Source organism: Podarcis filfolensis, assembly GCF_964270895.1.
Source record: "Podarcis filfolensis genome assembly, chromosome: 5".
In the NCBI taxonomy this organism is placed as follows: Eukaryota; Metazoa; Chordata; class Lepidosauria; order Squamata; family Lacertidae; genus Podarcis; species Podarcis filfolensis.
Window position 1 is genome coordinate 6279489 of NC_139608.1, and position 27938 is coordinate 6307426.

The 27938-nt window shown below is 44.6% G+C and overlaps 3 protein-coding genes and 1 long non-coding RNA gene across 8 annotated transcripts in view; 2 read left to right on the plus strand and 2 right to left on the minus strand.

The window, feature by feature from the left end:
- The window catches only part of LOC310762276, a 466366-nt gene extending 458168 nt beyond the window's left edge, over window positions 1-8198 (minus strand). For both annotated transcript variants that reach the window (XR_014547911.1, XR_014547912.1), the window contains exon 1: window positions 7543-8198. This is a non-coding gene — a long non-coding RNA (uncharacterized lncRNA). The remainder of the gene's footprint in view (window positions 1-7542) is intronic.
- The window catches only part of LOC310762214 (cytochrome P450 2J2-like), a 205759-nt gene that overhangs the window by 77754 nt on the left and 100067 nt on the right, over window positions 1-27938 (plus strand). The gene's annotated exons all lie outside the window — the stretch shown is intronic.
- LOC310762194 (cytochrome P450 2J2-like) overlaps window positions 1-27938 on the plus strand; it is an 81695-nt gene that overhangs the window by 7712 nt on the left and 46045 nt on the right. For 2 of the 4 annotated variants that reach the window (XM_083612872.1, XM_083612874.1), the window contains exons 3-6: window positions 2945-3094; window positions 3437-3597; window positions 4905-5081; window positions 6818-6959. In XM_083612872.1, the coding sequence (XP_083468998.1) occupies window positions 2945-3094; window positions 3437-3597; window positions 4905-5081; window positions 6818-6959 (630 nt within the window). Of the gene's footprint in view, window positions 1-2944; window positions 3095-3436; window positions 3598-4904; window positions 5082-6817; window positions 6960-8926; window positions 9115-10337; window positions 10480-12809; window positions 14196-27938 lie in introns of those variants that run through there. The other 2 variants (XM_083612871.1, XM_083612873.1) reach the window with 2 other exon arrangements.
- Window positions 20919-27695, minus strand: LOC310762260 (lipocalin-15-like). The gene is made up of 7 exons (XM_083613000.1): window positions 27341-27695; window positions 26620-26759; window positions 25050-25120; window positions 23637-23750; window positions 22478-22579; window positions 21994-22015; window positions 20919-21116 (listed from the first exon to the last, which is right to left on the minus strand). The coding sequence occupies exons 1-7, from the start codon at window positions 27434-27436 to the stop codon at window positions 21110-21112; spliced, it is 552 nt and encodes a 183-aa protein (XP_083469126.1). The 5' UTR covers window positions 27437-27695; the 3' UTR covers window positions 20919-21109.

The following is a 27938-nucleotide window of genomic DNA, read 5'->3' on the forward strand; positions in this document are numbered from 1 at the left end:
TCACTTCCATACATTACTACTGGGAAAACCATAGCTTTTACTATACGGACCTTTGTTGGCAAGTTTGGTGGTACTGAACAATAATCCTACTTAGGGTAGACCCAGTGGGCAGTCACCATCATCCTCACTTATTAATTTATCAATTGCCTTCTGCTTGAATGTCTCACAGCAACATATAGACATATAAAAACAGCTAAAATGGTTTTAAAACAGTGCAGAAACAACAACTAAATATGAGTGAAAAACAATACAAAGTATACACCTGTTGAAGAGACCTTGAGCAAGGAAAGTAGATTGAGACCATATGGGTAAAAACTGTATATGAGGGAAACATCAGTGACCTTACTGTGGGACTCTGCTATAGACTGCCAAACCAGACTGAAGACTTACCGTATTTTTCGCTCGATAACACGCACCTGACCATAACACGCACATCGTTTTTAGAGGAGGAAAACAAGGGAAAAAACATTCTGAATGAAACAGTGGATGTATCATTTTTGTGCTTCATGCTGTGGCCACAGACATGTGATCTGATGGTGAATTTGGGGTGACCCAATGCAAAAATCCTGAGAATCCCTGTGGATCCATGCTTTGTAACCACGTTTTTGCACCATTGCAGCCCCAGGCAACAGTGGGTGTGTGATTTTGGGGGGGGCAGGCTGTAGCCATGGACATGCTATGTGCTCTGATGGTGAATTTGGGGTGACCCAATGCAAAGATCCTGAGGATCCATGTTTTGTAACCACGTTTTTGCACCATTGCAGCCCCAGGCAACAGTGGGTGCGTGATTTGGGGGGGGCAGGCTGTAGCCATGGACATGCTATGTGATCTGATGGTGAATTTGGGGTGACCCAATGCAAAGATCCTGAGGATCCATGTGGATCCATGCTTTTTAACCACATTTTTGCACCATTGCAGCCCCAGGCAACAGTGCGTGTGTGATTTTTGGGGGGCAGGCTGTAGCCATGGACATGCTATGTGCTCTGATGGTGAATTTGGGGTGACCCAATGCAAAGATCCTGAGGATCCATGTTTTGTAACCACGTTTTTGCACCATTGCAGCCCCAGGCAACAGTGGGTGCGTGATTTGGGGGGGGCAGGCTGTAGCCATGGACATGCTATGTGATCTGATGGTGAATTTGGGGTGACCCAATGCAAAGATCCTGAGGATCCATGTGGATCCATGCTTTTTAACCACATTTTTGCACCATTGCAGCCCCAGGCAACAGTGCGTGTGTGATTTTTGGGGGGCAGGCTGTAGCCATGGACATGCTATGTGATCTGATGGTGAATTTGGGGTGACCCAATGCAAAGATCCTGAGGATCCATGTGGATCCATGCTTTTTAACCACATTTTTGCACCATTGCAGCCCCAGGCAACAGTGCGTGTGTGATTTTTGGGGGGCAGGCTGTAGCCATGGACATGCTATGTGATCTGATGGTGAATTTGGGGTGACCCAATGCAAAGATCCTGAGGATCCATGTGGATCCATGCTTTTTAACCACATTTTAAGTGGGGAAGGAAGGAAAAATACAGAATGGACAAGGAGCACGAGAGGGGTGTGCAGAGAAGCAGCTGGCTAAGAATGCAGGAGAGGGGTATAACGGGAGGGAGGAAAGGAAGGCAAAAGTTTTCCCTCACCTACCCACCCAAGCCACCCAGCTCTCTCTCTCTCTCTCTCTCTCTCTCTCTCTCTCCCTCTCTCCCTCCCTCCCTCCCCCCTCTGCATGTTTTCAGCAGCACCGGAGCACAGAGACTTCCCCTCTGCTTGCCTGGAGGGGAGGGGCTTTCCCTGCTCTTTGTTCCGTTTGAGCAAACACAGCAAGGAAACAGAGGAGGGGGGCAGTAAGACCCTGAGGCAGAATGCAGGAAAGCAGCCACTTCCTCTTTTCAGATTTCCCTTCTCCGAGACGCGCGATTTGATTTTTGCCTGATTTTTTTTGCCATTTGGCTCCAGGGACCACACATTCGCTCAATAACACGCACAGACATTTCCCCTTCCTTTTTAGGAGAAAAAATCTGCGTGTTATAGAGGGAAAAATACGGTAGATGCTGCCTCCCTAGAACAGAATACCAAACATTCAAAAAAGGAGAGTCATGGGAGACTTCAATTTCCCTGATATCTGTTGGAACTCAAACTCTGCCAAGAATGTAAGGTCCGGCAAATTCCTCCATTGCCTCACTGGCAATTTCATTTCCCAGAAGTCAAAGACAAAACCCCCCATTATATTATTGCAAGGAAGTTGCAAAAATATGGGATGAATGAGGTACTTGTTAGGTGGATTTGTAGCTGGATGACTGACAGAACCCAAATTCATTAATAGTTCCTCATCATTTTGGAAAGGAGGACAAGGGGGTGCTGCAAGGTTCTTACCTGGGCATGTTGTTGTTCAATGTCTTTATAAATGACTTGGATGGAGGAATTGAAAGGATGCTCATCAAATTTGCAGATGACACCAAATTGGGAGGGATAGCTAATGCCACAAAAGGAGTTCAGTTTATCTTTATCAACACTGGTTGTTTGTGCAACAAAGACTGAACTTGCAGGTATCACCTGAGTTTTCCATAATTTTAAACGCTAGACAAAATCCCCCATCGTAGATATCACATATCTGGAGATCTCACATTTTTCTGATACTGTAAAGTGCAGGGACTACTGGGACCACCTGATTTCTGTTCTGTTATCACACAATAATGAATAATGAATTTCTGAATGACAAAAGGCAATAGAAAGTGAGGTTCTGTTACGCCAATATCGTAGAGATTCCCATATAATACTCTGAGACGGATTCTGCATCATCTTCTAATTCTTTGCTTCAGAGAGACCAAGTAGTTATTAAATTCAAGGACATGAACTTCAGTGAACATAGTTTCTTCCAGGCTGGCAACTTAGTTATTTACATTAATTTCTGTAAATAATAATTTCTCAATAATTTCCCATAGGTATTATATTCTCAAATGATCACGTCTGGAAGCAACAGAGACGGCTTGGAGTGGTTACTATGCGGAAGCTGGGACTGGGGAAGAAAGGCATGGAGCACCAAATAGCAGAGGAGGCCCATCAGCTTGTGGAGGTCATTGCAAGTTCAAAGGGTACATGATCCTAGGTGATGGTGATGGGTTTTCTTATTTTCCAGTCTGCAGAAATCTATGTGTACTGCCTCTGTCCATTTTGGAAAGGAATGTAATATGCTTTAGAATCACAGAATGGTAGACTTGGAAGGGACCCAGAGAGTCATCTAGTCAAATCCCCTGCAATACAGGAATCCTGACCACAGCTGTCCCTGGGTTGGACTTGAACCACCAAACCTTCTGTGAGACACACTGCCCCATTGTGCTGGAGATCACAGCAGGTTTCTCTTGACCATCATAAAATCCCACTCTCAGCATGAACAGGAGCAGCTGAACTCACATTGGTATAACTTTATTTTGCAGGACAACCACTTGACCCCTCCATGCCCATCACTAATTCAGTCTCCAACGTGATATGTTCTGTAGTTTTTGGGTACCGGTTTGCTCTTGAAGATGAAAAGTTCCGGAAGCTGATAGAAGCCATAGATTTTGTCCTAAAATTTCAAGGCAGCATCCAGCTTTCTGTGAGTAGACATTTTCATTCCTACTGAGCCAGAGAGGTCTCCCAAGGATCTTAGGGCCCCCATTCAGCCTTCTGGAATCCATTATGATAGAGGATAGAGTGTTGGAGAAGATAGATTAGGTTTAAATCTAATTATATGCCACTGTCGCCACGAGAATCCTAATGGCGACTAACTGGAAGAGTGATAAAATCCCTTTCAGGTCAGAATGGTTACAAAAATTAGTTGAATATGCTAGCCAAATTAACCGAAAAATGAAAGATAATTCAAAACAAGTATTTACAGTGGTAACTCTGGTTATGAATGCTCCTGGTTACGCACGCTTCGGGTTATGAACTCCTCTAACCCGGAAGTAGTTGCTCCTGGTTGTGAACTTTGCCCCAGGATGCAAGTGGAAGTCGTGCGTCAGAGGCGTGCGCACAGTGGGAGGTGCCATTAGCAAAAGTGCACCTCAGGATAAGAACGGTTTCAGCTTAAGAATGGACCTCCGGAACGGGTTACGTTCGTAACCAGAGGTACCATTGTATTGCAAACTGGGAAGTTTTTAAAACATATCTTAAGAACAGTTGTTGTCAGAATATATGAGTTTTGGGGGTTTTTTGTTTTGTTGTTGTTGTGAACTTTGTTTCCCTTGTCACAAACAAGATAAATGTACAACTTTTTTGTTGTTGTTTAAGTATATATATATATATATATATATATATATATATATATATATATGGTATTCAGAAAAGGTATGCAATTGATCTTTAATGCAGAAAATAGGAAAAAAGGAAAAGTTTTCTTTTTAAAAGATGTTTTGTAGAGGAAAGGTGGGCATTATTTGACAGGGCAACTGGGGAATTTAATAAATAAAATAAGTAATAATAAAAATTGCAGAAGTGCACATTTCAAAGGATGGCTGTGTTTGAATTTGCGTATTAGACAAATTCATGTTTAAATGTCAACTGACTTGAAAGTCCCCCATCCCCCCGCCATATTCTCCACCCATCCCCACCTCCTGCAAAAAGACCACTCACTTGTTCCAGGAGGAGTCCTGGGATTATTCCCAGTTTTGGAATGAAGTCTGGGAGCTGGAAAATATATTGAGCAATGTTTTTCTTTCACATTTTCAGCTAGGGATAATTCCCAGAAGCAGTTGTTGTGAGATTCAGGAGAAGCTGCAAACACCTTCCTTCTTCTCAGTTAGACTCAAAGTAATATGCTAGCCCTGAAGGATTATGCAGATTATTAAAGTGCTAATCAAAACATGAAACATGTGACCAAGCTTCCTCATGGTAATGACAGCATTTTTGCTATCTTTCCTTTAGTTGTATGAAGCACTCCCATGGCTCATGAAACATCTCCCAGGGCCCCACAAGAAGGCCTTCTCCTGCATGGAGATGGTAGTTTCATTTGCAAAGGAGGAGATAGCGAAGCATAAAGAGAATCTGGCTCTGCATGAACCACAGGATTTCATTGATTTCTATCTACTTGAGATGGAAAAAGTAAGTACCTGCTTTGAAACTGAATCCTGCTCATCCAAAGAATCGTTATATTCCGTCCTACATGTGAATACTAACGTCTTGCCAAAACACCAATGTTTTTATTCTGAATCTCAGCTGAAAAGCACATTGAGTTTCACCAAATTTCCCTCATAGTCATTTTAGTTGCTAAAGTAGGTTGACTTCCATCCATAAACATCTATTGAAATAGGTAGGAAATGCCAGGTATTTCCATAACCCCTAATGTGAGTGTGAATGAGTAGAAATTTGTGTGTGTCAAGTAAGGGGTCTTCCCTTTGGAGCATTGCTTCTGTGCATAAATTATTCTGGATTGGTGTTCATCTCGCATTCAAACATGGGCAGAGACAACAGGAAAGCTCTACTGGTTCAATGGTTTCATTTTTTATCTCACTTTTCTTCAGTGGAGGATATGTTGGTTCTATAGTTCTAACTCATGCTATCTTTTGCAGGAATGTATACAACCCCCCCTGTGTGCCTTGTGGCCTCAATCTGTGGCTCTCAATTCAGGCCAATTTTCTGTAGGCCACCCCGGGGACCAGCTGTTCCGGACACATCTATGAAGCAATTTAGTGGGTGGGGCTAAGGCTTTTAAAATGTTTATTTTAAAACAACAACAACAACAGTATTATAACAAACTGTTCGAATGAGGTTTAAAAAGAAGGTTGGGAGGGGTGAAATTGCTAACAGCCTTGGGCAGTGGAGTGTGAACAGGAGACATCCCTGTTGATGCACCACCTACTGTATTTTTCGCTCTATAAGACGCACCCGACCATAAGATGCACCTAAGGAAAACAAGAAAAAATATATTCCGAATCAGATGTTGTTGAAGAGCCTTTGCGCGGCTATCCCTCTTGCTGTTCTGGCTTCAGCGAAAGCAACGCAAAGCCTCCCAAAGCTTCCTGGGGCTGCAGGGGGAAGTGGAGGCTGCCGGCAGAGCAGCGCGGTCCCCCCCCCCGCCAAAGAGCAGCCCAGGAGCATGCTGCACTCTGGCAATTTGGCTCCAGGGACCACACATCCGCTCCCTAAGATGCACAGACATTCCCCCTTACTTTTTAAGAGGAAAAAAGTGTGTCTTATGGAGCGAAAAATACGGTAGTCCACCACTGATGAAGAAGCAGTGGTGGCAGTGGTGGCAGCTTCGGTGAGATTTCATCAAAATCTCACAGGATCTTACTGGATACCACTGTTGCTGCTGTCACTTTGCAGGCACTGCTGTGCAATGCAGGTAAGGGAGGAAGCATCATCATCAGGGCAGTGGTGGTGGCAGCTTCCCATGTCACTTCAGGTGGTGTGATGGGTCCCTTGACCCCTTATTAAGCATTTCCTGGTGGTATGGTGCTCACTGGAAGGACAGATCGTGAAGCTGAAGCTCAGGCTCCAATACTTTGGCCACCTCATGAGAAGAGACGACTCCCTGGAAAAGACCCTGATGTTGGGAAAGATGGAGGGCACAAGAAGGGGACGACAGAGGACGAGATGGTTGGAGAGTGTTCTCGAAGCTACGAACATGAGTCTGACCAAACTGCGGGAGGCAGTGGAAGACAGGAATACCTGGCGTGCTCTGGTCCATGGGGTCACGAAGAGTCGGACACGACTAAACGACTAAACAACAACAAGGTGGTATGGTAATAAGTGGGTGAAAGTAGATAAAGTAAGTGCTGAAGGACAGGTTGTAATGCATGTAAATGACATGTCACCTTCCCTATTTTCAACATCAGAACAGGAATGACCCAGAGTCTAACTATAATGAAGAAAACATGGCTCAGTGTATCTTTGACCTCTTTGTAGCAGGGTCAGACACAACCAACGTTTCTCTGAAATGGGCGCTTCTCCTCCTGGCAAGTCATCCAGATATCCAAGGTGAGAGAGGGAGCTATGGGAGCCTGGGCTTCTCTTGACCTCTTGACAGTGGACTGTAATTCTTTAAAGGTTTCATTCATATCTAATGTGGTGCTAAAATAAGGAACTTAAAGGAATGGAAATAGTTAAAAGTAAGTGAGTTTATTATATAAGTTTTGGAAGACAAAGGGTTATCAAAATAAGTTAAATACTTTTGACTTACTCATCTAGAAAGAACCCTTTTCCCCACCAACATTTTCCTACATAGTTTCTGGAACCTAAAATCAAGGTCAACAGAAGCAGAAATGTAAAGTGCCCTAAATGCCCTGTCCCCATAGGAAGCTTCCAATCTATTATTACTGGGACAGGAAGAGATGGAGGGTCTGAATGTGTAAGAAAGTTGGAACAGGAGACGGTTGTGGGTAGTGGATGAAGCTAAGTGAGTCAATGAAAGTTTTTCTGAAGGAGAGGAATGGCTGTGCAAATAGAGGGAAGACAATTTGAAGATTGGGAAACGGCATGGCCAAAGGAAGGGAGAGAAAGATGCATAAAGAGGTCATTGTTTTTGCCAGGGGTATAATGATGAATCCTGAAGTCCAGGTACCTTCATGACAGCCCGCAAGCCATACCCCTTCTAAACCTCTGCAACAAATATGAAATGTTAACCAATGCACAGATTATGACTTCAGTAACAAGCCTCCTGTTTTCTTATTTTCTCTCTTCCCCTTTGCTCAACATTCAGCCTGGAAGAGTTCTGCTGGGCTCCCTCCCTCCCTCTTTGCATTTTCTTTGGCCATGATAAAAGGACTTTGGAATCTTTTGAAATATAAATGGCAGTTTAACACATAGCCAATGAAGCCACCTTTTCCTCTGCACAGCTTAGCGGGTGATTTTCTCTTTGAGAGAAGCTCATTTATTTGATATAAAGAGGCAGGGGTGCCAAATCAAATAAATTATTGGGGGGCAGGTAAGCCCCAGTCCACATTTGGATGGTAACATCCATCAACTTTGGGTTGGTCCGGGCCCCTCAAATATTTTAGGGGGGAGAGCAAAGGGACCTCAACCTCTAACAGTTGGATCCCATGCAGAGGACTGGCCAAGAGGTCCCCAGCAGATGCCATCATTGCCTCTGCTGTGAAATAAGTGCCTGAGCCCTTTCCCTGATTGATGTTTGCCAAGATCAAGTAAGGAAAAGAGGATTAGTGAAACAAAGTAGGAAATATTGTGGGGTGGAGGATATGTTTGTTTGTTTTTAAGTGTAAAACATGTCGGAATCAAGCCTTCAGTCAGAGGAATTGGCCACTCTCCAGGTGCCCGGCTTGAGTTCCTTGTTGACCTCCCCCGTCAGCGACTCTTGGCAAGACAAGGCGAGATCTCTATCGGCGATCTTCCTCAAACGTGAGAAGAACACACCACTCCTCCCCTGCCATCCCCAGGGAGGGGAGAGAGACAGACAGAAATGTATTTACATGCCTTTATTTCTGTCTTTCCAGCAGTACAGAGAAAACGTGTCTGCACTCTCTTAACATCAACAGCAGAGAGAGAATAACTCCTCCCATGTACTTCCAGTACAAGTCAGGTGACACTCTGAGCTAACATCTGGTGCTCAGTGGTGTGAATAGACTGTTCCTTTGCTCCCATGGTACAGTCCCATAACGTCAACATCCTGTTTGGCTTTCCAGCCATCTGGAGCACTCAGCATTGCTCCTTTTTCGTAACAGCCTTGGATCATAGCCCTTCAGCCAGCTCTAGTAACCGGAAACAGCTGAGAGGAGATTCACTTTCCCCTTTTTCACCCCTGGGATCTAGAGTAGAGAAGAACCATGTACATTGACATGAGCTCCTTGGAGGAATAGTTGGGCTATAAATGTAAGGAACAGGGACTCATTCACAGAATCTTATGGAATAAGTTCATGGGAAATAAATGTCCATCTGAAAAAAAAATGCAATATTCAAAATAAACCATATGTTTTTATTATTCTCTTCAGATAAAGCCTACAAGGAGATAGAAGATGTCATAGGTTCTGCTCACTCAATCAGCTATCAAGATAAGAAGAAATTGCCCTACATCAATGCTGTGATTCATGAAACACAGCGCTTTAAATATGCCTTACTTTTTGGGGTTATCAGGCAATGTACAGAGGATGTGAAGATTTGTGGTTTCCTCATTCCCAAGGTATAGAAGCATGATACAACTGCACTCCTGTATCCCAAGACCAAACAGAATCACTGGGCTGCAGCAGTGTTGCAGGCAGCCATTCAGGAGCTTGTGTTGTCTAAAACCCGAAGAGCAAGAAAACCACACAAGAGCAGGATTTCCATCTGCAGACTTGTTTCACCATTGGCTAGTGCTTTTTTTTTGTCAGGAGTATAGTGTCAACAGTGTGATGCAGCACAGTGGCGTAGCGTGGGGGGTGCAGGGGGGGCCGGCCGCACCGGGCGCAACATCTGGGGCTAGGGCAAATCCACGGGTTAGGGGGCGCAAATTACTTGCCTTGCCCCGGGTGCTCACAACCCACGCTACGCCACTGATGCAGCATAATAATAATAATAATAATAATAATAATAATAATAATAATAAAAGCTAATGCTATACAAGGCTGCACCAACAGAAGTATAGTGTCCAGAGCAAGGGAAGTAATAGTACTGCTCTATTCTACTTTGGTCACACCACATGTGGAGTCCTGTGTCCAGTTCTGGGTACCACAGTTTAAGAAGGATATTGACAAGCTGGAACGTGTGCAGAGGAGGGTGAGCAAGAGTATAAAGGGTATGGAAATTAAGCTTATGAGGAATGATTGAGGAAGCTAGTTATGCTAAAGCCTGGGGGAAAGGGAGACTGAGAGGAGATATGATAGTCATCTTCAACTATCTGAAGGACTATCACATGGAAAATAGAGAAAGCATGTTTTCTCCTGCTCTAGAGGGCAGGACCTAAACCAATGGCTTCAAGTTCTGACAGAGCTGTTGTGGACTTTCCTTCATTGGAGATTTCAAAGCAGAGGTTGGATGGTCTTCTGTAATTTAAGCTTTAGTTGAGATTCCTGTATCGCAGGTGATTGGACTTGATGTCCTTTGGAGTCCTTCCAGCTCTAGAATTCTATTATTCATGAATCAAGGAGGGGAAAATATGGTGACCAGCAGTCTTCCTCTGGTTTTGGGTCTTCCCTTTTAAAAGACGGATGGAGAGAACGAGACCGTCCTTTCCCCTGCCCATACAGGCAGCTTTTAAATGGAAAAAAGTTGGAGATGAATCTGGCCACTGGTAAATGCCACTCCCCCCACAAAAACCCCACCCAGTTTAAATTCAGTTTGAATTTCACAAATATTAGCCCTAGGGTAGTGAAGGACAATCCAGTGTTCTGAGTGCATTCCCTTTCAATTGTTTCTTCTTTGCAGGGGACTACTATTATTCCCGATCTGCGTTCTGTTCTTCTTGATCCAACACGATGGGAGAAGCCAACAGAGTTCAACCCAAATCATTTTTTGGACAAGAATGGACAATATGTGGCTAGAGAAGAATACCTGCCATTTGGTGCAGGTAAATGCCAATGTCCAAGCTATGTTGTGATTTGTAGGCATGCTTATTGGGGAGATTCCAGGAAATGACAACAGCAGCAGCAAGGGAGGCAGAGCAGAAATAACATCCTTCTGGCAGGAGTAGCACTGCTGGGCATGTTTAGGCTAAAGCTACCCTACATCTTTTCCTGGGATGTAATTTAGCCTGGTCTGAAACCACACTCAGAACTGAGTCTGCAATGAAATTACCCTGCTTTCTACTTCTTTCATCCTGACCTCTATAGGAGATTGGGGTATGTGTCAGTTTTCCGTTTTCAAAGAACAAAGGAGTATTTTTGTCCCGTATCTGTCAGGAGCTGGGTGTTTAATATCATCTGCCACGTGCTGTAAAGTATTGTTCCTGCAGAAATTCAGCAGACATCCTCATTGCTAACTTCCAAACATCTCTTAACCTTTTTATACAAATAATTACAGTGGTACCTCGGGTTACATACGCTTCAGGTTACAGACTCCGCTAACCCAGAAATAGTGCTTCAGGTTAAGAACTTTGCTTCAGGATAAGAACAGAAATCGGGCTCTGGCGGCGCGGCGGCAGCAGGAGGCCCCATTAGCTAAAGTGGTGCTTCAGGTTAAGAACAGTTTCAGGTTAAGAACTGACCTCCAGAACGAATTAAGTACTTAACCCGAGGTACCACTGTATGCCTATTCAATTGTTGTAGATGATGTTTTAAAGTAAAGATGAGCCAGCCATTTTTGTATGATAATACAGCATGGTTTTACAGGTTCTTCTGGTTGGTTGTCAGGCGAAAAAATAGGTATATAGAAATTCCAAGATCCAGGTTTGGGGCAAGTACTCTTTTGGTGAGAGCACCCCAGCAAAGATTTTAAATCAAAAAATATGCAGCAAAGTAAAGTGTGGAAATATAGGCTGCTAGACCTTTAATATATGCCCTTGTGAGTTCTTTTCAAAATTTCCCTCTTCCAAAGAAGAGGGAAAAGACCACACATTTGGTAAGTTTATAATGGTTCACATACAAACTCTCCAAAGGTCAGAGTCCTTTGCTTTTCCACACAGCATTCAGAAAACATTGCACAGGCAGTAAAACTTGACTTACAGTGCTGAAAGTTCCTAAATTATTGGTATGAGCAGGGCTTTTTCCCAGCTGGAACTCACAGGAACTCAGTTCCAGCACCTGTCAGGTGGTCAGGTGGGCATCATTGCCATTATAAAAGGTATTTGTGGTAAGTTTTAGCACCTCTTTTTCTAGGAAAATAGCACTGGGTATAAAGACTTAAAAATGGCTTGTAAGAGCCATGCAGTTTGAGCCTAGAGCACCAGCTCAGACCTCTTTTGCAATGAACTTCTCAGGTGGGCTGGCGGAGAACAATAGGCCTGATTACCTGGGTTGATGTATACTGTACACTGAACTGCATTGTTAATGCTGGGTTTTGTTGAGCCATAATTCTCATATTACACTTAGAATCTCGTCGTATTCTAAGACTATGATGATGAAACAGTTGAAAGGCAAATTAAAGTCCCTAATTCATCTTAGAGATAATGAGTTTTCTACTTTTCCAAAAGACATCAAAGAGTTTTTTTACTGAGTCTTATAGTGTCCCCTCTGGCTGACAGCAGCTCTCAGGCAGACACTTTGTCTCAGCCCGGTTAGCTGTGACCCTACAACTAGACATTCTATGAGCTGCCCTTGGAATATTAAACTTGCAAATATTATATGGCGCTTTCCTTATTGTCCCTGCCCACCAGCAATATACCCTTCCAAACATTTTATGTTGTTGGGTGGGAGGGAGGGAAGAGCGAATTCAGAGTACTATGATTTCTTTTTTAAAATAAAAAAAAAATGATTAGCCCTGTGCTGGACCTTCTTGCACAATGCTATACTATAGAAGAAGACTATTAAGCTCATAGAACATCACCCTTGGGGATTGTGCAAAGGCAGTTGAGTATTTTTTTAAAAAGCCTTGCAGCTCTCTTTCTGTTGAGCACCAAATAAACAAAGAAACCCAGAAACCTTGACACCGAAACCAGGGGTGCAAGCACAAGGTAATCAGCTTCTACAGCCTCTACTCCCTCTCTTCCCATCTCTTTCAGTTTTTTTCAATCTGGGTTTGTGACTTATCCCGCTATTGCTCAGGGCAGTTGACCAAAGTTTGCCTCTCATAATCAACTATGAAATGTTGGCACTCAGCAGGCTAGGGAATTGACAACAGCCTTGATTATTTCCCTGTCCTAACTATGTCTAGTTCACCATAGTATTGTGTAGAGTACAAAGAAATGGACACTGGAAAGTAAATTATTGCTCACTTGCTGCTTTCCCCTTGTCTCCTCCACAGGGTCTCGCATGTGTTTGGGAATGCAGCTGGCAAAGACCGAAATTTTCATCCTACTGACCAGCCTGCTGAGAATGTTCCGCTTCCAGCTGCCAGAAGGAGTTAAAGAAGTCAATTTGGAATCTATACCAGGGGGTACAACACATCCCCATCCTTATAAACTCTGTGCTGCTCCCCGCTGCAAGGCGTAATAAAATAGGAAAGTTACAGGAGGCTGCACTCATGCTTCCTCCACTTGCCAAACTCTTTGCCATTCCCGACACATTAACCCCCTAGAGCTTCCCCTTCCCATCTCATGCAACTGCTGAGGTCTCTTCTTTTTGCAGCTCTGCTTTGCACCCATTATCACCTTCATCCCATCTCCTGTTTTTCAGGTTCCTGCTTTCATCTTCAACCCTATCCCCAAGCCTCCTACTCCCTCCTTTTTGCAACTTACTTTGCATCCCCATTCTTGCTCTTACTTCCTTTTGTCCTCCACCCTCCTCATCACTTTCCTCAACTCTCTCCTACACACAGATCACTCCTCTTTCTGCACTTCCTTTTCCCTCCTGATTTGGCCACCCCCTTTCAACCCCCTCCATACTGATCATAGAACCAAAGAACTGTAGTCCTGGAAGGGACCCTGAGGGTCATCTGGTCCAACCCCCTACAATGCAGGAATCTCAGCTAAAGCATCCATGACAGGTGGCCATCCAACCTCTGCTTTAAAGCTTCCAATGAATGAGAGTCCACAACCTCCTGAGGGAGTCCATTCCACTAACAAACAGATCTTTCTGTCAGAAAGTTCTTCCTGATGTTTACAGCATGTTATGGTCTTAGAGAAAATTATATGAAAATGATATATCGATGGAATCTGACAACAAGTAAATTGGCAAAAATGTATAAATCTAAATCAAATAAGTGTTGGAAGAGAAAGAAGGTTCTTTTCATCATATGTGGTGGTCTTGTAGTAAGGTTAAAACTTACTGGGAAATGATATATAATGAATTGAAAAAGATGTTTGTGATAACATTTGTAAAAACAACAACCCCCAGAAGCTTTTGGGAATTAGAAGGACATAACTTCCCAAATTGTACAGAAACTTATTAATGTATGCTACTACAGCAGCAAGAATGCCCCCAAATGGAAAGAAGCAGAAGTTCCAGCAGAAGAAGAATGGATTCAAAAGCTTATAAAATATGCAGAAATGGCAAAACTTACCAGAAAAATAAGAAATCAAGATAACAGACTTTTTATAAAAGAATGGAAATGGTTTATTGAATATTTACAGACAAATTGTAAACAGATCAGAACATTGTAATAACCTGCAGTTTCATAAGAGTATATATTTAAAGTAGATGAATAAATTAACAAAAACAATAGTTAATAAACTATTCTACCTCTCTTGCACCTGCGATACATTGACAATATTTTTATTATCTGGACAGCAGACCCTGGACACCTTCCACCAGTCATTCAATAACTTTCACCCCACCATCAACCTAACAACGAACCAATCTATGCAATCTATGCATTTTCTAGACACTACTGTAAAAATACAGGATGGACGCATAGACACCACCTTATGCCGAAAACCAACTGACCAACAAGCATATCTACATGCTTTCAGCTACCATACCAAACAATCAATTGTACATAGCCAGGTTCTATGTTACAGCCACGTCTGTTCCAACTCTACAGACAGGGTTTCTCACCTAAGAGATCTACAGCAAACCTTTTTGGAACTATAATACCTGCCTGATGAAGTTAAACAACAGATCAACAAACAGACTAATACTCAGAGAGAATTTGCTGCAAGTCAGACCCAAAAGAGAATATAACAGAACACCACTAGTAATCACATACAGCGCCCAAGTTAAAACAGTTCAATGCATCATCAGAGATTTACAGCCTCTCCTAGACAACAACAGTTCTCTTTCTCAAGCTCTGGGAGGAAGACCTTTCATTGCCTACAGACAGCCACCCAATCTTAAACAACTCCTCACCCACAATAATACAGCAACCAGACTTAACATGGACACTGGTACCAGAGCCTGCAATAAACCCAGATGCCAACTTTGCTGCCACATATACCCAGACAACACCATCACTGGACCCAACAACATCAAACATACCATCTCAGGCTTATTTAATTCCTCATCTTCTAACATTGTGTATGCCATTAAATGCCAGCAGTGCCCTCTAGCTCTCTATATTGAACAAACAGGCCAAACCCTACACCAAAGGATAAACGGTCATAAATCTGACATCAGGAATCACAAGATAGAGAAGCCAGTAGGAGAACATTTCAGTCTCCCAGGACATTCAATACAGAATCTCCAAGCAGCTGTCTTATTGCAAAAGAATGACAACTTATTACTAAACTGAAAACTATGGAGAGACCTGGTCTGAATAGAGATATTGGATTCTTGTCTCATTACACATGCTAAAGCTATTTTTGGTCATCTGCATACTATCCCATGCTTTTTCCTGTAGGACTAATTGCAGTCGTTAACAGTCATCAACAGGTTTACCATACCCATTGAGTCAATCACCCATCTCTTACTACCCTTCTGAGAAAACCCCCACCCTCCCACTATATATAAGGGTCTGATGACTTCTGTTTCAGTGTATCTGAAGAAGTGTGCATGCACATGAAAGCTTATACCCAGAAAAAACTTAGTTGGTCACTAAGGTGCTACTGGACAATATTTATTTATTTATTTATTTCGACTGCGTCAACTATTCTAGGCACTCAAAGAGAGCTGTTTCTAACTTGGTATTGTCAGGAAGCTGTTAGTGGCTCCCAGTAGGTTGCCCAGGAAAGTATAAAGACAAGGAAAGGTCTCTTAGCGTTCTTCTTGATTTCAGTCTTTACAGAGAGAGGCTATAGAACCCAGCCTCTTGGATAATGACATTGTCCCAAGTGAATCTCCACCCCCTCTCCCTGTCTCGCCCACTCCCTCATTCGTCATTCTCATTGTCTCCTCTACATGTGCTGCTCCATGCCCTCTGTCTTTGACATCTTTGCTCTTCTACTTTTAAGGCTCATCGGGTTCTGGGAGATGGAGGGTCTGGAATGCATTCTAATGACAACGTATCAGCTGGGTGTTGTTCTGGCTCTCCCATGAGTTCCCAGCTTTCCCCCTCATCTGCCTCTGAGCTGCGACCTCCCTCAACCCCCTGTTGTAAATCTATACTGTCTTCCTCTTCCTCCTCCCTGGAAGGGTCAGCATGGGGAGGCGGTCTCCACCATTCCTCCTCTGCCCAGTCCCTACAGGTATACTCCAGTGAAATATCCCCCATGTCCGTTTCAATTACACACAGGCATTCCCCATTTTAGTGTCAATTAAATAATTATGCTTAACAGTGATGTTGCAAACAGACAGGACAGCACCCAGAGATGCATGTGCTCTTGGTTTTGTGTAGGAGTGCAAATATCCAGAGATGTAGTGATCAGGTGGGATTGCTATGAGGAATTCTAACAAATATAGAGTAAGCCATCTGTGTCAGCAATGAAAGCATTGCGTTGACTGGGTTTAAACTATTTTGATATGATTCTTGATCATTCTACACCTCTGCATCTCTGGCCATTTTCTCTACTGTCCATTTCTCTTGTCACGTACACAGCAGTTGCTTCGCCAGGCAGGCATCCTGGGCCATAAAGATAGTGGCCAAGTTTCTTTGATGTAGGATGTTAATCTTAGGGCCAGGAAACAGATCTCACATTAAGGGGATAATGGTCACTGTCCTCCTGGCCATCCTTCTTATCATATGTATTGCTTGTTTATTACCTCCGGGGTTGCCAGATGCTCTTATTTGTAGTTCTGTTCTTTGTTTACCCCAGAAATATTTGTGCTTAATTAGTTTTAGTAGTTTAACTTTGTCCCCACGTGGATTTGTGGAAATGCTCAGAGGAAATCTGATTGGTTCTTACAAACACTCTGTAAAAAGCTCTTTTGTGAATAAAAACTACCTGGGCCAGGGGGCTGCACTCGGACAAGCACAGAGAGACACGATTATACGCACCCTTCCCAGAGTCTTGCTGGTTCAAGCCTCTGTGTGTATTCTTATTAATCAGAGTTCACTCCTTCCTTTACTTTGCGAACGCAACAGTTTTGTTCCACTTACTTTGAAGCATATTACTTATGGAGCATATTAAATGCTTCAGCTAGCCGTGTGGTATGTTTTAGATGTGGTGCCTGATAACTTCACTAACTTGTAGTCCATCCACCTTTGGAGCCAACTGCTATTAACTGCTTGAGGAATGCTGGTGCAACAACATTTTAAAACAGATAAATGAATCAGCACCTGTGTTTATGAGCCTATAAGCCTCCTAGTGGGAAGTTACAGGGAACACATCATTGCAAAGAGTGTAAGTTGTGGCTCCACTGGATGTTATGCTTCTGAACTGAAACAGACACACTGATCACTAGCTCCTGATAAATTGCTTAGCTTTTTTCTTCCCTCTTCTGTAAAGTTTTCGGAGCCACTCTCATTGTGCAACCTCATGTTTCAATCCTGGCATGCCTCCATGGCTAACCTTTCCTGTCCCTTTAACTTTTTTGAGCAAGATGGGGGTTGCCCATTTGGCAGTGGTCATTCATACTGTGAATCGGATTTTAAAGTATTTGCGCATTTCACTTTTTATCTGGGCAGCTGAAAAAAGAAGAAGCCTATTTATTCTCCAGTCTGAACTAAGCTATCAGATTTTCTGTCCCTGAATCTTCATTCTGCCCACGTGTGTGAGAGTGCACTGGCCTCTGAGGACATTTCAGAGATCTTTCTGTAACCCAGAGATGCTAACAAGAAGTTAGTTCCAGAGTGGACCACCGATATACTTGTGAGAGATACTAGGATATTTGTTCCCTGGGTTGGGCACTTTCAAAATGTATTTCAAATTAGAACTATTAGAATACCCAGGCCTGGCGAGATGCTTTTCTTTGATGACTTTCCAATGGTCAGGAGTGTTGGACTGGGATTGGGGAGAAGCAGGTACAAAGCACAATTCTGCCCCAGAGCTCACTGAGTGACCTTGGGCTAGTCTCTAGCTCTCAGCCCAACCACAGGGTTGGTGTGAAAATAACATGAGTGCTTAAACTGCCTTTCAACACCCCCACCTCCCAGGAGATTGCACCCTAAGTCTCCTAGATATCACATACTGATTTCTCCTATAAAACTCATGCCAGAAGGTTTCACAAAGACCATAGTTATCCACAGTTACCACGAGAAGAAAATAATTCATGCTTCGCTGCATGAATTCTCCTTCCCAGCCAGTTATTTAGAAAGAAGTACCTTAGTGAATGTCTCTTGATAGAGCCTGATCACAGTCCGCCACATGCTTCCAATGGCAGGAAGTGGAAGGGGCCCTGGAGGGATGATGACCTGATTAGTCCCTGTGGAAGGGGCCCTGGAGGGTCTGTGTGACCACCAGAGCTGTTTCAGGAAGTACAGAATCAAAAGACCCACCAGCAGAGCAATCAAAAATAATCGTATGCCCAACATTTCCCTGCCTTCTCTCTCTTACTCTGGCTCTCTGTCTAGCACTTCTGGCTGTGTAGGATGCTCCTTCTCTGTCCACATACTTACAACACCCTTTTATACAGGGCAATTAGGCTAATGGTCTGAGACCATATAATAACAGTTTTGGAACAAAACCTTCTAGGCATTGATGCTAATGCTAACCATTCAATTTTACTGCGCCACCAGTATAGTTAATTGTAGTATGTGGAACTGTAATAATTGAAAGAAAGAGAATAACATGGAAGGCTGGTGTCAGTCCACTGTAGGCTATAGGAGGCAGGGACATAGCATGGTAGGGGCCATCGGGGCAGTTGCCCTGGGTGCAAAAAAATTAAGGGGGCAAGTTGGGTGAGGGATGCTTCCCCACTTCTGAGCCTTGGCTACAGCTGGAGTGACCCACCCTCCAGCCCAGACTGCTGAGGAAGGAGAAGCCAGAATCTTCCTTTCAGCCCCACAAAAGAGGCAGCTGTGAATGCAGCCCACTGAGCGAAGTGGTCTGGCTGCCTCCCCAAAGGCACCAGCTGAATGGTGGTGGTGACAGCAGCAACTCTTTCCTCCCCTCCCTGTTGCGGGGAGCATCTCCCAAGTGCACAGCTCCATCCCAGAGAGAAGAGGAGAGGAGAGGAATGTGGGAAGGAGGAATCATGCTGCAGAGGAATTATTATTGTCTCCCCCACTCCAGCCCCAAAGTCCTTTCCATGGCTTTGCATCACAAATAAATTCAACAAGTCTTATCCTGCCAGGCTCCTGGCTGGCTTTTTTCCCTCCTGAGCGCTGCACGCTAACACCTTCTCGAATCTGCTGAGCACCTAGCCCAGTCTTTGTGCATTTGGGCGAAGTGGGAGTCCTCAGAGCTGCAGGGGACGGTGTATAGGAGGATCTGCAAGGCAGGAAAGTGAGGAAGGGGCTAGGAGACAGGGGGTGAGAGATCAATCTCCGTGCATTTGGGTGAATGAAAGTCCCAGGGTTGTGGAGTGTGTGGTGTCCATAACAAGATCAGCACCTACCAGGGTTGCAGAACTGAGGTCTCCCTGAGGGGAAAATCACCTTCAGCTCACAATGAATGAGAAACATACCACATCCATCCTTCCCGAAAAAGTACAGGAACAGAGAGACAGCCATCCTTTGAATCCTTACTATTCTATGACTACCTCAGCATGGGTATTTTTTAGAGAAAACTTCTTAGCACCTATCTTATGATGGGTAGCTTTGGAAAAAAGGAAATACCACCTTATCCCACCTACAATTTTAGCAACTGCAAAGACATGGCATGTATTGTCTCATCAGTTATAATTTGGCCCATATGCTCATGGCAGATTAATTTGATGGGGCAATACAGATTTGAAGATGGAAAGTCAGCCTCTGTTCTGGAAAAAGTGGGTTGATATGTGGGATCTAGGTATATATTAGATCAGCAGATAGGTTCAGGTGGAGAATTTTGGTCATTTCCTACATTGAGGTTTAAATATCATTTACCAGCGAATGCTGAATGGCAATATCTACAAAGGCAACATCTGCTGGTGTCTGCTTTGAGCACTTTGGCATCTCCTAAATTGTTGGAGGGACTTTCCAGAACTTCTCAGAAAGCTACATCTATAACTGCTGTTTATAAATGCTCTTTGGATTTCTGTAAAGCAGATGTTTAAAAATGTAGAGAGTTGTGGAATAGGAAATTAAAATGTTCTATACAACCTTAACAATGGGAAATCACTTGAGGATCTATACAGAAAGGATTTGAAATGCAGATTGGTCCACCCAAATGGGTGTACAGGAAGCCATCATCTCAGGCAGGTAGATGCTGGATTTGTGATGCTGCAAGGGCCTCATTGAAGCATGTAGTACATGTATGTCCACTGATATATTCCTTTTGGTCTGAAGTTGTTGTCCAAATTAATATTTTTGATATTTTCAGATGTTCTGGTACGTTTAAACTATATTCCCATAGTATGGGGGTTAGTAGCAGGACAATACAAATGGATGGTATGCTCCCTCATGGCTGCCAGAAGACATACTTTGAGTCTGGAAAGTTAAATGCCCACTGTCTGTTACACAATGGTCTAGGGACCTTGTTAGTATAATTGTTTAATTGACACTGAAATGGCTAAATGGCTAAATGCGTTTTGCTGAAAAAGTTTAACATGGAGAAATTCCACTGCAGTATTCTAAGGGAGACTGAGTTTTAACTGAGTTGATCATTAACTATTGTTGTTTTCTGCTAGCTAACACGTGAGTGTTTAACCTTAGCTCACATGAGAAGGGAGCAGCCATTGTGTTTTTTTGTTCGCAGGCTCTGTGGAAGTAAGAAGGCTTATAGGTCTGTTTGGGGGATTTCATATTTTCTAAAATGCTGAGCCTATGCTTTGGACTGGCACATGTCTTGTGGAACTGTTTGGATGTATCATTTTCTGCTTTTTGTCATGTTTTGAAGAAAGTTCTGCAAGTAAAGTTTTAATTAAAGTTATTGACCTTGACAATGTTTTATTTCCAAAAAGGAGTCGGTTTTCATGCATCCAGTCGCTTCAAACTGTGCAATATTAATATCTGCAATAGACCTCACCATCCTTGCTAAAAACAGCCTATCTCAAAGAAACACATTGCTAAAAAAGAATCCACCTTCTAAAGCTGTTTATTCAGCAGGAAAGGGTGGGGTGTGGATGAAGCAGAGATCAGATTGCAGTGGGGAACGCTTGTAGTGGGAGAAGGGAGTGAGAGATCTGATCAGCAGCAACAATTTCTGAATCAGCCGGACTTCTGCAGTGGGGTGGAGGTTAAGCCTTGGCCGCTGATGAATTGGGTCCTCTTCAGGCACTGCAAAACAAAAGGCAGGATGGTATGTGGAAAAAGTATTGAACTGTGCAACTGGCACTGTATTAAAATTTTGTCCCAACTACTACCTCTTCCTCTTTTTCTTCTTGGGTTCTCCATTCACAAACCTTCTTCACAGCAACCAACAGATGGCAGATCTGCTCAGAAAAGCCCTGCAGCAGGGCTGGTCAATGTTTGGACTTCCAGATGCAGCTCCTGAACCACAACACCCATCAGCCCCAGCCAGCATGGCCAAGGTTTCCCCACACTTGCCCTGGTGTGATGCCAGCAAAATTCAGGGCCCTGTTTCCTTGGGGCAGCTGTTGGCAGGCCCTTCTTGTGGGGCTTGGTTTGCCATTGCTCCCACACAAAGATGCACACCTCACCTCCCTCCCCTTGACAACCTTGGAAGGGAAAAGCCCACATCTGCCTGTAAACAAGATTCCGGACTTGTCTGAGGATTACTTGGGCTTCCAAATGACTGTTGAATGACAGTCACTTTGTGCCCAGGAAAAAGGATTGGCTGCAAACAGGAGTGGGAAACTCTCCTGAGGTTTCTGGGTCTTTGATGCTCGTTGCCATCATCCCTGGCCACTGACCATGTTTGCTGAGGCTGATGGGAGTTGTAGCCCAACTGCTTCTAGGCAGCTGCTGATGTTTCCCATCCCCTCAACAGACCACGAGAGCCTCCAGTGCCTGGTATCTGAGTGTTGTCCTGTCTCTCTGCACCCAGATAGCTTGATTCCAGGTAGTCTAAACCACCATTGGACACTGGCTGCACATTGCTGCATTACCAACGGGGGGAGTAACTCTCTACCCTCCAGCTTCCAGTTTTCCAGATGTAGCAAACACCCCCTCTTTAGCCAGACTTATCACTCACCTGAGGAGCTTGTAGCAAACATCTGCAATGCAAAAAAGGGAAAGAAGTTCATGAGTATTAGAACACAGAGGTGTGACTTTAGGAAATCCAGTTGTCAAGCAAGCATGGGAGGCCTTAATGGTCAGGATTGACTCCCACTAGGCAAAACAAGTAGGTTGTCTTTTTGTTTTTGCTTTTTTAAAAAATATGTCTGGTGGCATGGCTTATACCCAATGGATATGCTAGCTTGGAAAATCTCACCTGGCCCATTCCTTTGCTGCCATTTCACTCACAACCCAACCTCTGGATCAATTTGTGGGAATCAGTGTTATCCTCGCAATGAGCAATTTTTTTTTCTGGGGGCACTCAAAGGTATGCAGCACTGGTACCTTTTTCTTTCAAATGTTAAAAGTGTGAGATTACTGTAGCAACTTCATGGTGAGTACCAGCACCATGCTAAACCAGACAGGCTGAAAGGAAAACAAATCACAAATGCTATACTCACCAGACTTGGGGAGGATTACCATCAGGTCGTCTGTGAGCCCCACCTTGTGGTAATGCTCCTTGAACTTCTCCAGCACTTCATTGCTGATGTCTTGAGTGCGGGCTGCATCCAGAGGAGGTCAGAATTAGACTCTGTTTGAGGTGGTGAGCAATAACTTCACCAGCCTCCAGTTTGTGGGCAGGGCAGGGTAGAGTCTTGAGAGGCTGCCATGTGGAGGGAACACCCTAAGGGGGTTCCAGTCTGTGGGCTGAGGCTGGAGGTAGGGAGGAGGAGGAGCTTTCAGAAGTGGTTTGAATGAGGGGTTGCACCTCATGGCCTGGACACTTGCCCCACTTTCGCATGACATGCTCTGGGCCCCCTCAGTCTTGGGAGCAACTTGGCACCTCTGTTTTCATGGCCTTCCCTCCAGCAACTTTTAGACTGTAAACTTATTGGGGCAAAGGCCTGGCCTCTTAAGCTTTATAAAGTGCCTCTTGCCGGCTGATGCTGCTGTACATATAACAAAACATCTGTCTCGTCCCGCCTTAAAAGTAGTGGTCCAGTCAAACCATTTAACAACCTTCTCCCTCCTTGCAAGGAATGCTGGGACTTTTGTTCTATGGAAGGCATCGAGTCCTCTGCATCCTCCACCAATTCCCAGGATTCCAGATAATTTAGAGTGTCATAAAATGAATGCTACTTTTTATTTTGGCAATGGAGCCTGCCCTATGGTATTATGAAGTGTGAGGCAGCTGGAGGGGAGGAGGGTAGCAGCAGCAGCAGCGTGGTATCAGAGGGGAGAGCTGTGCCACATAGCCTGCCCTGAAATTCTGCTGTCCCCATCACCAGTGCTAAAATAAGATTCAGCTGCCAGTATATGCGGGGAAGACGTGCCATCTTACCTTTCACTTCAGGCAACAAATTGCCTTGTGTTGGCCCTGTTTAGTACTGTACTGTACTGTACTGTACTGTATTGTACTGTACTGTACTGTACTGTACTGTACTGTACTGTACTGTACTGTATTATAATCTATTGTAGGGCAATGAGGGTTTGCCCCAACTTAGCAGCCCCAACTTAGCAACTCTGCTCTGCCATCAATGGCTCAGGAAGTAAGATGGCGGCTCTTGCCACCTCCACCCTCCTCTCTCTTGCTCAAGGATGGCTCATTGGAGCACATACTGTACAACTGGACGGTGGTGCTGCTGGGCTCATCTTCGATCTCCTTGAAGGTGTAGAGGAGGGCAAAGTTGGTGTAGTCGGTTTCCAGCACCCGCATATCTCTCTTGGCATTCTCTGAATGAAGGAGGAGACAGAACCCCGATTAGTTCTGGCCATGGAAGGAGGGTCGGAATCTGTTCTTCTGGCCTTTCAACTTTTCCTTCCTCCCATCCTTCCAGAGCCAGATCATATTGATAATCACCCACTAAGCCACACTCTGAAGTTATCCCATGCCACCCTAAATACATTCTGTCTTTCCCTCGTGTGGCATTATATAGCATCACAAAGATTGCCACCTCAAGGATTCTTGACTTCTTCTAGAGTGTCCGCGCCAATTTTCCTAGATGGGAGAGGAGGAAATGATCCAAGAACCACTAACGTGAATGGCAAGCTCTTTTGCCAGCTAGGCTGCAGAGAAACCAGAATTTATTTGGCAATTGCTAGGAATTTTGAAAAATGTGTGTTCAGTGTTCTTGCACTTAGCAGGCAAGGGAATATATATAACAAAACATGTGTGTTTCAACCTGCATTAAGAAGTACCCTGTACATGCTCAGGATCACTCTGTCTCAAGCCTTTTTATCAAAACCTTGGTTCTCTTAGAGAGCAAAAAAAGCACTCTGCACAGACTCAGGGGCACACAGCATTTTTTAAACACATAACCATTTGGCAGGCCAGTTTTGCAGAGTCCCACTGTCCCTGTTGCCACATTACTCATGTGTAGTTACCCACACAGGTAGCCCCTACTCAGAAAGAGGTCACGTGCCAGGCTTTCCTCTCACACAAGATGTAGTTGTGTCCTGGCTCTGGACCAAAATCCTGCAGAGGCAAAGTCCTCAGGCAACTGCAGCTCTGAGAAGGAGATTGCTCCATGCCCTTGTCCATCTCATGGCGGTCCACTGACACTTTCCCCTCTCTCCCTGAGTAGACACCTTGGCCACCAGACTCTGATGGCTGGTCCACAAACTCCATGAGAAATCAAGAGAGTCCTCAGGAGATATCCCTGCAGCTGAAAATCCTATTCCACAAAGGAACCAAGGGTTGCAGCAGAAAGCTACAGTTCTTTCACTCACCCTCAAGGAGCAAGGCCTCTAGTCAATGACTAGCTAGTCCTGCTCGAAAAGTCTGTGGCCCTAAGACCTTGCTGAGGCAACGTGGCTGTTTGACCTCAGGAGAAGGGGATCTCTCCATAGTCCTGACTTCCCTCCAAGATGCAGACTTTTGCCTGCCCTGGCCGTGCCTGGGAACCCCCTTGCTTGGTCCATCCCCTCATCTGAATCATGGCAGGCTGGGGCAGGAAAATGCAATTCCGGGGGCAAACCTTAATGCACAGCCCTGCTCCCCTCTCTCTACACCCTAAAGCACTTGTGCCGTACCGTCGTTTGTGAAGTGTGCAGGCTGGTCTGTCTTCTTAAAATACATCTCTACCTTCTTGCACTCCTCAGGGCTGAAAAGAGAAATGAGGGAAAGGCACATACTGGGTTTAGAAATCATAGAATTATATACAGTTGGAAGGGACCACAAGGGTCATCTAGTCCAACCCCCTGCAATGCAGGAATGTTTTGCCCAATGTGGGGCTCAGACCGACAACCCTGAGGTTAAGAGTCTCATGCTCTATCTACTAAGCTATCATTTGATTCTGAGTAGCTTTAAAGCCTCCACAAACTTTACAAAACAGTAAGTATACAGAGCTACTCTTACAAGGACCTATTTAATGTGACTAAGCAACTGGGCCCAGATAGTAAAATCTGCCTGTTTTTTTATTTTTAATATTAGCAAGAGGCTGAGCCCTGCCCCCCCCCAAATATATATAAAATCATAGAGTTGGAAGGGACCTTGAGAAACTCACGACCCTGAGATCAAAAGTCTCATGCTCTACCAACTGAGCTATTAGACTACAGAGGCTGCTTCCCCGTGGGGCATTTTCAGCAGAGGTGCTTTGTCTCATCCGCCCATATTTTAATGCGGATGAGGGGCACACTTGACATCGCAATCCCTTTCTCAGAGGGGAGAACAGGGAAAGGAGCATGATTGCCGTTGCTGACAATCTGTTGAGCTGGGTCTCTTCCTTCATATTGACCTGGGGAAGATTTAGCTGCCCAACATATTCACAGGCGTTTGGGGGCTACATGTTGCATCTGCCCCAGCCAGCAAGACCAATGGTCAGGGATGGTGGGAACTGGAGTCAGAAAGCCCTACACGGAGGAAAACTGCATTATGAGAGCCAGTGATAGTGTAGTAGTTGGTGCAACCACAAAGACCTCAGAGACCAGGGCTCTCACTGGGGGCCACTTGTTGCCTCTCACTCTAACCTACCTCACAGGTTGATTTAGAGGATTAGAGGAGGAGGCAGAAGCATATACACCCCCATGAGCTCATTTTAGAAAAAGGTGGAATAGAAATTCAATGAAATAAACAAATAAATTATAACATTTGCAGCAGGTTTCATTTTATCATCCCACTTGCGTATTTTAATTAGCATCAGGTCACTTTTCCAGTATGTATAATATTAGGAAAGTACTGATTAAATTAGTATTGGAACACTATAACACTTCAGTGTTGATTTGCAGGAGGAGTAGGGTGGCCGGGGGGTGGGGGGTGGAGCATTAAATAACTTCTTATAGGGAAATGGTCCAAATCCATCCCAGCAAATTTTGATGAGAATTTGGCACATCTGTTCTGAAAGAGGGTGCTTCTCCTTGCTGGCTCTATAATCCAGCCACCAGGGATCACCAATCCATTGTAGTCTACATGGCAACACCCCCAAGGGAAACCAGAGTGCTTGGTCTAATGAAGAGGGAACATTTTCATCCTACCCCCAGCGTTTTCAAAGGGTTTCACAGGGAGGGGCATATTTCCCCCTTGCAAAATGTGCCCTCCTTCCCCCATTCTTAATCATGTAAAGTGCTCCCAAGGGCAGCTAAGGGACTAGCAGTAGTTACTTACAAAGGGTAGCCAGTAAGTATTTTCATGTCGCCGTTTGGAAGGGGTTTGACTAGAGCAGCAGATGTTGTCATGAGGCTCTTCATGCCCTGGAATACGGGGCAGTTTGATGATCCGGCCATGATGTGCCACATCCCTGAAAACTGGAGGAAACCATTCCAGTCAGACCAGAGGTCTCACCCCTCCACTCCACCATCCAGACGAGGCCAAATCTGGCATTTCCCACATTTCTCTGCATTTCAGTTAACCTGCATTATTTGTGCCAAGGCTCGGAGTGGAGCACAGGAACCCCTCTAAGGAAAAGAAGCCCATAATAAAAAGGAGAATAAATGCACACCCAGATTAAATCTCAGGAGCTGGACTGAAGTGTAGGTCAGCAATAAACCAACAACTGTGTCAGGGAAGCTGACTCTGGCAAGTGCATGAGGTGATGACAAGGCTTTCAAATTTGGCAACCAGACAGCATTATAAAATCAAAAGACAACAGAGAAAATGGCCAGGAACAAATCGAGTATACATTTAGATGGTACTTGGTGGACTCCTGCTCCCATCATCCCCTTGCCACTGGCCTCTGGCTAGCTGGGACTGGTGGGAGTTCCTTCAGCACCAACTCCTGGAGGGCACTTGGTTGCAGAAGTGTGAGCAATTGGCTAGCTCTGGAACCAAAGAAAGGGGTGCAACTTCCACACAGCAGTGACCGCACCCTTTCTCTACAGCTCAGTACCTTCTGAAGATCGAAGTCTGGTTGCATGGCAATGTCTGCCCGAACGCAGAATGAGCAAAGCAGGAGCATCAAAAGGCTGTGCATGGTGGACCTCATCCTGCGGGTGCCTCCTCTTGCTCCTTGCGTGCTGTCAAGAGAAAAGCAGCTGGGCAGAGAAAGATGCTGTCTCCTTCGAAGGCGCCCAACTTTATACCTCTCCCCTTGGGTGTCACAGCAGCCAGGGCGCTCTGCAGCGTCTCCTCCCACGTCTTATGTAACACTTTGGCCAAGTGTGGATCTGCTATCTTGGATAGGTGGTATTGGGTAACACCCTATTAAGTGATAATTGCTGGGCTGCAACTGGATAGCAACCAGGGGCAAAACCAGGCTTTATTTCACCCGAGTCAAAGACCCAGTTTGGCACACTCCCCATCCATACTTGTGTACAGATGGGGTGGGGAGAGAGAGACTGGGAGCCTCAATGGCACCCCACTGGAGGCTTCAACTGGGCAAAAACCCTTGCTAGCTCCCCCGTAGCTACAGCTCTGAGTAAGCCCCTTCGCCTGACCCAACAACAACAAGAAAAGAGAACAGGCAGGTTGGATGAAGGGGCGCTTCA

Bases quoted from the DNA above. Each gene is read 5' to 3' on its own strand.
- LOC310762260 (XM_083613000.1), bottom strand. From the start codon at position 27,436: ATGAGGTCCACCATGCACAGCCTTTTGATGCTCCTGCTTTGCTCATTC. The intron at 23,751-25,049 runs GTACGGCACAAG...TCCTTCATTCAG, and splicing joins TGCACACTTCACAAACGACG to AGAATGCCAAGAGAGATATG. The intron at 22,580-23,636 runs GTATGTGCTCCA...CTCTGGATGCAG, and splicing joins CACCACCGTCCAGTTGTACA to CCCGCACTCAAGACATCAGC.